This window comes from Pelophylax lessonae (assembly GCF_965119305.1).
Source record: "Pelophylax lessonae genome assembly, chromosome: 3".
Classification (NCBI taxonomy): Eukaryota; Metazoa; Chordata; class Amphibia; order Anura; family Ranidae; genus Pelophylax; species Pelophylax lessonae.
In genome coordinates this window covers 493,466,100-493,479,368 of record NC_138770.1, presented here as the reverse complement: position 1 = coordinate 493,479,368, position 13,269 = coordinate 493,466,100, and the positions used below count along the sequence as shown (strand labels likewise).

General features: G+C 44.2%; 1 protein-coding gene across 2 annotated transcripts in view; it reads left to right on the top strand.

Annotated features, from left to right (window-relative positions):
* The window catches only part of ARHGEF33 (Rho guanine nucleotide exchange factor 33), a 242,473-nt gene that overhangs the window by 97,784 nt on the left and 131,420 nt on the right, over positions 1-13,269 (top strand). For both annotated transcript variants that reach the window (XM_082252137.1, XM_082252136.1), the window contains exon 7: positions 12,268-12,471. In XM_082252137.1, coding sequence (XP_082108263.1) covers positions 12,268-12,471 — 204 coding nt within the window. The remainder of the gene's footprint in view (positions 1-12,267; positions 12,472-13,269) is intronic.

Here is a 13,269-nt window from a genome sequence, read left to right as displayed (position 1 = left end):
TAAACAGTAGTGAGTAAAATTCAAGCTGTCTTGTGTACATGGACACACAGAGACACACAAAACAGCTAGAAGTGAGTACCCATGCAAACAAAAATTTATAAGAGATGGCACAGTTGCCCAGTGACACCAAACAGGAAATTGAAACCAAACAGGTTTGAAATAGACTTGGAGACACAAGGCTTGACTACTAGGAACATTAATATGCAAAGACTGGGGCAATGAATCACCTTAGAATGAAAAGAGATGGCTTGGCTGGCCATGCAGCTAATTGAATTAACAACAGGAGGTTACCTAGTCTTAAACTTTTAATCTTAGCAATACCAAAGTAACCTTAACAATTTGTAGTAACACTGACATATATTCGTTATAATTCTTAGCACACTATAGGTGTAAAAATAGAGCATCAATTTATCCAATTCCATCCTATTCTTCCATCTCACAATATAATAAAAACGTTATAAGACAGGAAATGCTTAATTATCTAAGGCATGGGTGTCCAACTTTTTGGCCTCTCTGGGCCACATTGAGTGTAGAGAAATTTTCTCAGGCCGCATATAAAATGTATACTATAGTTAAGGCATGTAATAAAATGCCTCCGCGCCCCCCCACACTAATTTAACACAACTAGAGGATGATAAAATTAAATGTAATCCGTATACAGAGGTTTACTTCTGAGAGACAATAAAGGAACACTCTAACCACCATGACCATTTCAGTGATTTGAAGTGGTCATGGTAGTAGGAGTCAGAAACCCTGCACATGCTTGCCTACCCCCCCTCCCCTCAGCCTCTGCCTACCGTTAGTTGGAAGCTGCTTTGGCCGTGCCCCCGACCCGACTTCCTTCCTCCCCAGCAAAAAAAGATTGCCTGCGGTTCTGGGCCGCATGTGGCCCTCGGGCCGCAGGTTGGACATGCCTGATCTAAGGCATAGAAACTCATTAATGCCATAGCTCATATATGTCAGATTAGAACACATCAAATATCTGACACCCAATAAATAAGAACTTAGAAACTGCTACAAGCAGTACAACACCAATATTAGCTATATGAGGGGTGACGTCCATACACATTTACATATGAAAAAGTCTAATAAACCAGAATTAAACAATTTGGAAACAATACTTCCATTGGTGAATTGTCTTTGAAGGCAGTGATCTTCTTTCGTTCTGAAAGTCTTAAATCAATAAAACCAGGGCCTGAGAAATAAGCATAAAAAAAAATTTAGTAACAAAACATTCTATTTTCCTCCTAAAAATAAAGCAAAGGTTAGAGGAATTTAGCATGCAGTAAGCATGTTAAACATTTTCTTTCTTAACAGTGCACTTTTCTAATACCAAAAATTGTTGACTTCAAATTAATTATTACCACGTGGATTTCTTTTTTTTTTTTTTTTTTTTTTTGTTATCGTATACCATAAATTTAAAGAAAAAAATTATTATTGTTCACCATGGTTAAAAAATGAGCAGCTCAAAAATATACATTAGTAATTTCCCATTTGGCTACAAGAAATTATACTTCACCATATTGCACCCATTTGGAACATTCTTCAAAAACTGTTTTTTTTCTACAAAAGCAAAAATTATAGTTAATACACATCTGTATATACAATTAACATATTCTTTTGTACTTTCCTCTTAAAATTTACTCGGCTCAGTCAATTTGCATGACAATACAGCTGTTTACACTCCCAAGCCTTGCAATTACTTGTGTCAAAGCAGGGAGGGGGGCCCATGGTGGGCTGAAAAGCACCAATTTTTTTGTTTTAAAAAGTCAATAGTTACCTCAATTATAAAGTTCAAATTGCTCACGATTTAAGAATAGAAATACAATTTTAGTCCTTAAGGTCACACTTTACACACCAAATATATTTTCTTGCTTCTAAAAGTTGCCATGACCAGCATAGCATGGATTTGTTACCTTTAGTTGTACTTGTGGCAAAGTCACATCACTTTAAAACATAAGTAAGAAACACAAAACAAATCACTATGCAACCAGTATTCATTCAGTGTTATCAAATGTTTTGCTGATACAGCACTTTAGGAACATTATTAAAACTAACACAACATAACAATCCATGGATCTCACACACCTCTACACGACTAAGGTTGCCCATACACGATACAATTTTCATACAATTTTCTTTAACATGACTTTCAGTTCTAACCTTAAATTTCATTTTCCCCTTGGGATTCTCCATACCATGAGAATTGCCCATTATTCTAAGCTCAGAATATAAAGTGAGATTAGCTGAGTTTGAAGGTTTTATCTAGGGATGGTGATGTCAGTATTTAGACTTTATTGGCAAACCTGGTTTCCAACTTATGTGGTTTCCTGCGTCTTTCTAATCAGGTTTATTTATACCCAATTTATGGTTTGCTTTTAATTATTCTCAGTGGGCAAGTTTATACCTCCAAGCTCAGCTTAATCTCACATACAATCTACATATACATCTATACAATGGCATGCAATCATATATAGCGACTAAAATACACTCAAGTGTCTATACAGCAATATACAATGTTTAGAGGGAAAATTCACTATCACACACAGTACTGCTTTCTAACCGGGGCATCAGACCCTCTATTATCTTTCTAACCGGGGCATCAGACCCTCTATTATGTTTAGGAATATCAGATTCCTGGGAGGCGCTACAGTAGCGCTAACCGGGTACTGTTAATCCGCTCTGACAGTATAGGGTGACAATAATAAAAAGAGAATTACTCACCCAATACTGTATATGGCAGATCCCACTTTTGACACCAAACTGTTAGCTCGTTCACGTCAGGAGGCAAGATGATTTTGCATTTAGGTCCCGGACCTAAGACCCTTCAGTTCTGACTCCCTTGTGCAGTGAATTTTCCCTCCTCTGGCCAGGAGATGTAAAAGCATACAGCACTTAAGCTTGATGAGAATACATCTGATTTATTTCATTTCAGCTCACATATTTATGGGCCATTTGAGTGGGAAAAAACAGTTTAAACTGGTGTACAATCCATGGGTCAGTTTAACAATAGAATATATCTACTAAGAAAATATATGAAAAGGTTTTTGTTGTCCATAACACATTGATGTAAATGTGAGACGTCTTGTGTTTGGAGTATCTTTTGTGGAAGGGCCGTCCCATCTATGCTGAGCTGTCTGATGTGTTTATATGTCTGTACGTATCAATGTATTCAGGTGTCTGTTATCTTATATGCAAAGTCTAACTGGTAAGTGTCCAGAAGGTATGAATGAGATGTGTTAATATGTCTGTAATTATCAATGTGTGACTTGTTAATGTATTTGCAAGAGACCATTTTCCATTGTAAGGTGGGCACTAGCTGAAATGTATTTCTCTGATATCGTGAAATATTATTAATATTTCATTAAGGCACATTGATACACTCTTTCAACCCCCCTCCCAGGAAAAAAAATTATCTACGGCCCTGCTTACAGGATGTTTCCAATAGTGATTGACCGCTATCGGTTTTTCGTTGCCGATACCGATATTGTGGCCATTGCATATTGGTATCGGCCGATATGGCCAATATTTTGAACATTTAAAGTTTTTTGCAAAATAAACAAAATTTTCAACACAAATCTGTTACTGAACATGTTAATGTTTGTTTATTAACATTTTTAACACTGCAGTCAGTGCAAATTAAACTGCTAGAAAAAAACTAGACAACAACAAATAGCTAGACAGTGGATTGGAGGAGTCAGTGGACTACGGCTCCAGTAGTGCACTCACTGTAATGATTTTAAATCACTACTGCAGTAAGTGCAAATTAAACTGCTAGAAAAAAAAGCTAGACAACAATAAACAGCTAGACAGTGGATTGGAGGAGTCAGTGGACTACTGCTGCAGTAGTGCACTCACTGCAATGATTTTAAATCACTAACGGCAGTCAGTGCAAAACTGCTAGAAAAAAAGCTAAATAGTGAGAAGTCAGTGGACTACTGCTGCAGTAGTACACTCACTAACTGCAATAATTTTAAAGTAACTGCACTACTGCAGTGACTGCAGTATGGATTTAAATATTGCCATGCAACTGAGGTCTGACACTTCAGCAAGTCTCATTTCTTTCACTTCATGTTCACTCCGCTGTCTCAGAGCACAAGCATCACTCAGTCTTTGGTGATTCCCCATTCTTCTAGCATGCCTAGAAATTTTTTCCCAATGTACTCCCCAGTGTGGGATCCTTGCATCACTTTTGTATTCAACACCAAATGCCTTCTTGTCCATCCGCTGCCAATGAAGTGGCATGTAAGACTCATTAGTGATTCTGTTTGTCCTGACCAGCAGTCAGTCGTGAATGAGAGTGAGTTGCCAGCATTCTCTGGTTTCAGCATAGACTTTATTTTCTCAACGACCTTTTGGTGAATCTTTCCCAGCATTTCAGTTCGATAAAACTTGTCACTCTTCAGTGTGTACCTTGGCTCAAGTATGGACATCAACCGCTTAAATCCAGACTCACACCATTGTAAATGGCTGGTTATCAGTGACCATCTCTGTGATTACTCTGTCCCGCAGTTGGGATCTTCCATCCAATTTTAGCCACCTGTTTTCTGAAACATATCTGTTATTGTTGCCTGGGATAGTGATGTTTCACCTTGTGATTCATTTTGTTTTTTCTGTGCAACATGATACAATTCAACATGAGGAGCTCCTAGATGGGCCCAAAGATTTGATGTATTTTTGTTTTTTGCAGTGATTGATCCCATGCTTACATTGTTTGTACACGTGTTGCACACTGCTGCCCCTTTTCCTGGAGATGGAGATGAGAAATAGTCCCAGACCACACTTTTAATTTTTCTATCTGCATCCATCTCCATTGAAATGTGAAAGACACTACTGAAATTGAATATAGGCTTAAAAAAAACTGGCTGGCTGGCACCCTGTGGTGACGAGTGGCTGGCACCCTTTGGTGGGTGGCTGGCTGGCTGGCACCCTTTGGTGGGTGGCTGGCTGGCTGTGGCTGGCACCCTGTGGTGGGTGACTGGCTGGCTGGCACCCTTTGGTGGGTGGCTGGCTGTGGCTGGAACCCTGTGGTGGGTGGCTGGCTGGCTGGCACCCTTTGGTGGGTGGCTGGCTGGCACCCTTTGGTAGGTGGCTTGCTGGCTGGCACCCTTTGGTGGGTAGGTGGCTGGCTGGCACCCTGTGGTGGGTGGCTGGCTGGCACCCTGTGGTGTGGTGGGTGGGTGGCTGGCTGGCTGGCACCCTTTGGTGGGTGGCTGGCTGGCACCCTGTGGTAGGTGGCTGGCTGGCACCCTGTGGTGTGGTGGGTGGCTGGCTGGCACCCTTTGGTGGCTGGCTGGCTGGCACCCTTTGGTGGGTGGCTGGCTGGCACCCTGTGGTGGGTGGGTGGCTGGCTGGCACCCTGTGGTGACTGGCTGGCTGTCACCCTGTGGTGGGTGGGTGACTGGCTGGCACCCTTTGATGGGTGACTGGCTGGCTGGCACCCTTTGATTGGTGGCTGGCTGGCACCCTGTGTGGTGGATGGCTGGCTGGTACAGGCCCAGGGCCTGTGACTGGCTAGCTGGTACAGGCCTGTGGGTGTATGGGTGGCTTGCTGGGTGGCACCGGGCAGCTGTGGGTGGGTGTATGTATGTGGCCGCGGCTGCTGTGTTAAACACACTGTGCACTGTAACTGTACTGTATGAGAATCACTCACTGTCTCGACTCCAGACTCCAGTATGTGGCCACGGCGGCTGTGTTAAACACACTGTGCACTGTGACTGTAATGTACGTACAGTTGTACACTCACTGTCCCGACGCCAGAAGAGGCTGAGGGAGGCGGCCTAAGAAGGGAGAAGCTGTCCCAGTGCGCGGAGGCGCGTGGGGCAACATACGCTATGACGTCACAACAATGTCGGCAATATCGGTAACTGCCGGGGCCGATTACGATATATCGGTGGAAAGTGCATATCAGCCCTTGATATATCGGCTTTGCCGATAATCGGTCCATTCCTAGTCTCCAATATACAAGCTGACCTCCATGCACTATTTTTTTGGGCAATTATGTGGCAAATGAGCCTAAATGTTAATAAATGTAAAGTTATGCACTTGGGGGCTAAAAACATGCATGAATCATACACACTAGAAGGAGAACAGCTGGGTAAGTAAATGGTGGAGAAGGATCTGGATGTTCTGTTAGTTCATAGGTTTAATAATAGCATGCAATGCCAAGCTGCAGATTCTAAAGCTAGCAAAATACTTTCTTGTATTAAAAAAGTATAGAATCTAGAGAGAGAGAGAGAGAGAGAGAGAGACAATTCTGCCCCTGTACAAATCATTAGTAAGAATTAATCTGGAATATGAAGTTCAGTTTTGGACACCAGTTCACAAAAAGTATACCAGAGAACTGGAGGGAGTGCTGAGAAGGGCAACCAAACTGATAAGAGACATGAAAGAGGTCAGCTTTAAGGAAAGATTAGCTGAACTGAAGGTGTTCTTGCTTGATAAAACGTGATTAAGGAGGGGGTATGATCAATATGTATACATACATAAACGGTCCATTTAGTGAACCTAGTGATGTTATTCACTCTCAGGTCAATACAGAGGACTAGGGGGCATTCTTTACATCTGGAGGAAAAGAGATTTAACCTTCACATACTGAAAGGATTCTTCACAGCAAGAGCTGTGAAGATGGGGAATGGACTCCCTCAAGAACTAGTTCTGTTCAGCTTAGTAGATTGTTTTTTATTAAGGAGCTGTATGCATTCCTAAATGCACAAAATATAACTGGATACTAAATTTTAGAGGTAATAATGCCAGTGGTAGTTGATCCAGGGAATATCTGATTGTCTCCTGAGGGATCAGGAAGGTATTTTTTCCCTACTGGAGCAAATTTGACCATGCTTTATTGGGCTTTATTTGCCTTTCTCTGGATCATCTCTGGGTATAGGATAGTGCATCTTTTCTATCTCTTGAACGAGATGAACTGGTGTCATTTTTCAAACCTGACTAACTATGTAGCAACATCTGTTCAGGTGTCAGCTCACTTACAGATCTGCCTAGACTGACTCCGATCCTCAGCACATGGCCCCAGGCTTGTAACAGGTTGATGTGCACACAGGAGCAGGGCAAGGCACACCTCAGTCTTCTCACAGCAAAAAAGAAACTCTGTCAGTATTCATCCTGTGAAAATACTTTCTGTCTCTTCACACCCAGCTCTCATCAGGAATTAGAGTCCATTGACTCCCATTGCATGATCCTGCCCCTGCAGTGGCGTCTCCAGCTTTCATATTTAGGTGGGCCCATGGGGGGACAGGGACAAAAGTAGGGGGCCAACTATAAAACGCAATTCACTGATCCACTTACCTGCCACCTCTGAAATCGATGTCCTCGGGCCTGCTCCTTGTGTGCTGGCTGTGTCTAGTTCCTCTGCTGCGGCCTCGCCTTACCGGTGACTCCACTGATGTCGTCCACACACTCTGGGCCTTCAATAGCATAAAACATGAAACATTTGTGAAAAATTGGCCAAATAAAAACATAAACATGAAATATTCCTGACAATGGGCATCAGTTAGGAATATTTCATGTTTATATATTTGAAGGCCCAGAGCATGCAGACAGAATTAGCGGAGTCACCTGTAAGGCGAGGCAGCAGTACGCAGCAATGGAACCAGACACAGTGAGCCAGAACACAAGGAGCAGGCCCAGGGAACATCGGTTTTAGAGATGGCACTCGACTAGTGGAGCAGTTCAGCCCAGCTGTAAAATAAATTTGGTCAGCATGTCGGCCCACATTGTCATTTTCAGGGGTATGAGGGTGGTATGAGATGCAAATGTGCAGTGGACTCAATGTGAGTCCATTACACATTTGCATCTCATACCACCCTCATACCCCTGAAAATGACAATGTGGGCTGACATGCTGACAGAATTTTACAGCATTGTTCAGCTGTAAAATTCTGTCAGCTTGGCATGTCAATTAAGTACTTTCCACATTGACAATTGTTGGTGAGTGGACTCAGTCTCACTGCTGAGTGACTCACCTCCCAGGCAGGCTGAGGCTGCCAGTGCCACCTCTAAGCCGATGCCGGCCTGCTGCTCCTCGTGTCCTGCTGCTGGTGGCTGCTGGCCTGGCTCGGCTGAGTCGGCTACTCAGTCACTCCTCAGTCTGTCTGAGTCCTCCTCCACTCCTCTGCAGTGCTAAGTTGGCCTAGTTGGATTGCTGGCTCACTGGGCTGGCCTATGCTATGCTTGCTGCCAGTGCCAGACTCCAGAGAGACGCCAGTCACCAGTGTGGACAGTGGCTTCCATCAAATAGCAACAACACAGCAAATACCTGTACACTCTGGTCATCACAGACAAAGAGAAGGCAGAGAAGCTGAAACAGTCCCTTCCTCCAGGTCTGTCCGTGAAAAAACTGAAGTAAATACATTCTTGTCCTTTGTTCAATAAAAAAAATGTAAAAAAAAAAAAAATAGCAACAACAAAGCTGTCAGACTGCAATAGAGGACAGCATGGTCCTAGCAGGGACCCGGGCACCATCACCCTCAGCTACTACAAGCCTGTACTCAGCTCAAAAGTCCCAACCACAGCACATGACAAACTTCCTGTACGATGAGTGTGGCCGCATGTCACCCAGGGTGGGGGCCCCATCTACATTGCATGTATGCTGCACTTACCATGATTGCTGCCTCCGTCTACCGCGGACGCCTCACTCACGGTCTGGACTGGTCCACGTCCACTCCCGACCGTCCCGGTCCCCGACAGGACAGACACACACACAGTGTGGACAGCGGCAGCGTGACTGACACGTTACGCCCAGTCGCCCGCCAGTCACGCCACTCCCGCGCGCGCTTTCGGCCAGGCTGGGGCGGGGCGGGCTGGTACGCATTAACGCCACACTGTGCAGATGCGCGCCATGCTGCGCACTCTCCCTGACGTCATGCCGCTCCGCTGTGCACCGCCCCCCCCCCTCCGCTCGCTCGTCTGGGCGCCGGTCCGCCCAGCCCGCTCTCCAGCCCGCTGTGTGTTTAGAGGCGCTGTGTGGTGCGGCGGCGGGACGGACAGTTGTGCTAATGTGCTTATAAATGAATTGGGGGGGCACAGACTAATTTTGGTGGGGCCATGGCCCCCTCTGGCCCCCCCTAGTGACGCCACTGTGCCCCTGCACTACATTTCCTGCTCTCTGTCTCTAGCCAAGCACCTGGCAACACAGGCAATCTCTTAGTGAGGGGGATTTTTCTCTTACACAGCTGTCCATGGGACATTTGTCCCTATTGGAAGATTTCTCCTCGGTCTTCGTTCTGGAGACAACTATAACATTTTGGATTCCCTCTCACTTGTTATATAGTCACCAGGACAAACAGAGTGGTGCATTTTCACAAAGGGGACATAATCAACAATAAAAACTTGACTGGAGGTCTAACCCTTTCCCAATATGCCATAAAAAAACTAAAAAGGTTTTGCATAGAGATACATCTTTGAAGGGTACGCATTTATAAATTGTTTTTTCTTTATATTTTTCATTTGGAAAAAATCTTTATTGTAGAAATAAACATTTATTGTTGGATAATGTCATATTTTAGAGCATTCTTAGTTTACAGGATTGTTCTACTAACTCCAATTCTATTGTAATGTTCCTAACCCCTTCCTACCCACAATCTTACGTTCCACGACATGATGCCTTGTGGTGATAGGTTAAATTTCAATTTCTTACCACATGAAGGCTTAAGGCTCAGTTGATAAAAAGGAAAGCCTTTAGCCTGCAGAAGAATGCTAGTTTTCATCTGCAGTGCCATATATTTAGAAGTTCAACAACTAGATACAGTTACACTATTAAAAATATGCCAATAAATTACAAATTAGTTAAAAAATTAAAAAAATATATATTTTACATTTTTGTACACTTGTCTACATGAAATAAAAAAAAGAGCAGACTGTTTTATAATTAGCACAGCGTTCCAAATAAAAACATTATATGTCCCTAAAACTATGTATATAGATGAATTAGATGTGCAAATTAGTCATAGAGTTGTTAAGTTAACCAACACGTGCTGTCCCTGCTAAATTTGGCCTGGGCGTCTAAGCATCAAAGAACTCTGGTCAGGAAAGGGTTACTGCAGTGCTAAAATATAATGTGCATTCTAGTGAACAACTTAGATGAGTTAGTATGAAGGTAAAGCACATAATAGTTCAGCCCAAGGAGTGCACTGCAGGCAAACATCTCTGTCCAGGAGCGCAAACCAGCACTACCGGTGAGCACAAGATCAAGGAGATCTGTCTAAATTCTGGATCAGGAGTAAAGAGAGAGATTGACAGGCATGTCGGTTTGGGGTTTAAGGGAGAATTGAGTTCTGAGTCAGCAGTAAGAAAAATGAGTGATAGGTGCACCCTTAGCTGTAGTCAGTATTTGGTGTAGTGGAGCAGTGGAAGGTCCACATGTGGTATTAAAAAGCAAGATCTGATCCTTACTTCTTGTGGGGTCAGAATTTCTGGTGAGTGCATTGTAAGCTATTGGACGGAAATGGAGTATTATTGTGTTTTAGACACACTTCTGCAAAAAAAGATTGATAATACAGTATTGCAAAAAACAAGCGCTACATTGCTTTTGAACATTCGCTATAAACATGCAAGCAGAGGAGACAACAATGGGATGACCTCATCAGTGTGTTGCTGCCTATTCATTGTCCAAACAAAGGATATCATTTCTTGGACAAGGCTTTATTGCATAGCTTTACTGTAGTGTAGAAGCAGGGGTGTTGCTAGGTAAGAAAAAGACCAGGGGCTTCCGCCCGAAGGTAAATTTGATAACCCTTCCCACATTTTAAAGTAAGTACAGGACACGCTCCACCCAATGCCCCCCCCCCCCCCCTTCACCCCTGCCCAATTCCCCTACCATGCACATTGTCCAGTGCCTATCAATGCAGCCTCACCAATGCCCATCAGCTCAGCCTCATCAGTGCCCATCAATGCAGCCTCATCAGTGCCCATTAGCTCAGCCTCACCAATGCCCATTAATGCAGCCTCACCAATGCCCATCAATGCAGCCTCACCAGTGCCCATCAGCTCAGCCTCATCAGTGCCCATCAATGCAGCCTCAACAAAGCCCATCAGTGCAGCCTTACCTGTGCCCATTAATTCCACCCTTTTCAATGTCCAGCAGCTTAGCCTCACCAGTGCCCATCAATGCATCCTCACCATGCCCATCAGCTCAGCCTCACCAATGCCCATCAGCTCAGCCTCACCAGAGCCCATCAGCTTAGCCTCACCAGTGCCACTCAGCTTAGCCTCACCAGTGCCACTCAGCTTAGCCTCCCCAGTGCCAATCAATGCAGCGTTATCAGTGCCCATCAGCTCAGCCTCACCAATGCCCATCCATGCAGCCTCACCAGTGCCCATCAAATCATCAGTGTGGCCCGATCAGTGTAAATCAATGCAGCCTGATCAGTGCCCATCAGCTCAGCTTCACCCGTGCCCATCAGCGTAGCCTTGCCAGTGCCCATCAAGACAGCCATGCCGGTGCCTATCAGCTCAGCCTTACCTGTGCCCATCAGCGCAGCCTCGCCAGTACCCATCAACGCAGCCTTGCTAGTGCCCATTAACGCAGCCTTGCCAGTGCCTATCAGCGAAGCCTTGCCAGTACATGGGGAGAGGAGAGCAGCCAGTTTACATTGAGTGGGGATCTTCCGCTTACCCGGCGCCATGCGGACGTTGCCACACTCGGGGATTGGCTGCCTGCCCTGGGGGTGCTTTGCAGGGCTGCCTCTGAGGAGGAGGGCGAGCGCCACCGCTGGTTTACACAGAGCGGGGATCTCCTGCTTACCTGGTGCAGCCAAGTGTCATATGAAGTCCCACCTCCTGGACTGGCTCCTATGATGGACATTATATGTCCTGGCATTGGACCAGTGAGACATCCATCATAGGAGCTGGTCCAAGAGGCGGGACTTTGTTTGACACTTGGCTGTGCCGTGTAAGCAGGAGATCACCGCTCTGTGTAAACCATTGGTGGCGCTCGCCCTCCTCTTCAGAGGCATCCCAAAGCAGCCCCAGGGCAGGCAGCCAATCCCAGAGTTTCCGGCCTACCCCAGGCCTTGGGAATCGGGGCTAATAATTGTCATTAGGGATAGGCGACCCGGGGCCCACTCTGAGCTGTAGCCAAGGTAATCCCCCCCCCTTTTCCGACGCCACTGTGTAGAAGAATACCCAAGAACTGTAGAACTGTCAGTGGTTTCTGAGCATCTATTGACTAAAGTACAAAAGTATTTCAAATACATTACATAGGCTGTAGGTGACATGTATCACTTTACATTGTTCTTATTTATTCATGTTCTAGCACAAGAGGCTCATGAAGAAACAGAAGAGGGCTTCAAGTCTGTATCAGTTGAAGAACAATCAAGAGTTTATATGCCATCAGTCATCTGGAGACAACTGAAGGAGGAGAGGGACTGGCAGGAGGAGTCAACAGACAGACTGAGGGATCCAGTGCAGAACAGAAGTGCTCCTGTGGAAAAAGCACAGAACGAGTCTGCTGTCTTTGGTAAAGTAATTATAATAATTTATATAATCAATAGATTTTTTTCCCCCAAAAAATTGATTATTATATGTTCTGTTTTGCTGAAGGGATGCATATTAATCAGAAGCTTTCACTTCACCTGACTAATGAAATTATGCTGCATTGATAAATGATTTTTTGGTCATTATTAGATTAATGCATTTTAAGTGATTTTTAAAAATTGCTAACAGAAAAAAGAAACAAATAGGAGTAATTGAAAAGCCGTGCTTTGAGTAGTGTTCAGGGCAAGATACTCCAGTTACTAACATTGAAAATTATTTTATAAAGAAAAGTACAAACCAAAGTCAGCCAACACTTCTGGGAATGTCCATCTCCTGGGTCCCCGTCAAGTCTTCTTCTGCTACCACACAACACCAATGTGTCCTGAATTTTGGCCTGGAGACTGGCAGGACAAACCACTAGAGATGTGGGGGGCCCAAAGGGGCTGACACTCCCATAAGTGTTGGTTTCCCAACAAACTTTGGGGGACCATATCTCAGCAATGGAGTGGTTGTTTTATATAGGATTGAACTTCATCAGAAATTTTCCTATTCAGGATAGCAAGAGACATTGGTGTTGGACAAAAATTTGTTTTCTTGTCTAAGAAATTTTGGACATTTGGATTGAACTTCTGTGTGTTTATTTTGTGTGCAGGGAAGCTTGCTGGATAATGAATTTAGTATATAGGTTTTTTGAGCAGGTCAAGTAGTGTATAGAGAAATATTTTAATTGCAATTGTTTTTGGAAATTAAGTTTTAAGATAGTAACTATTTTAGGGTTGGT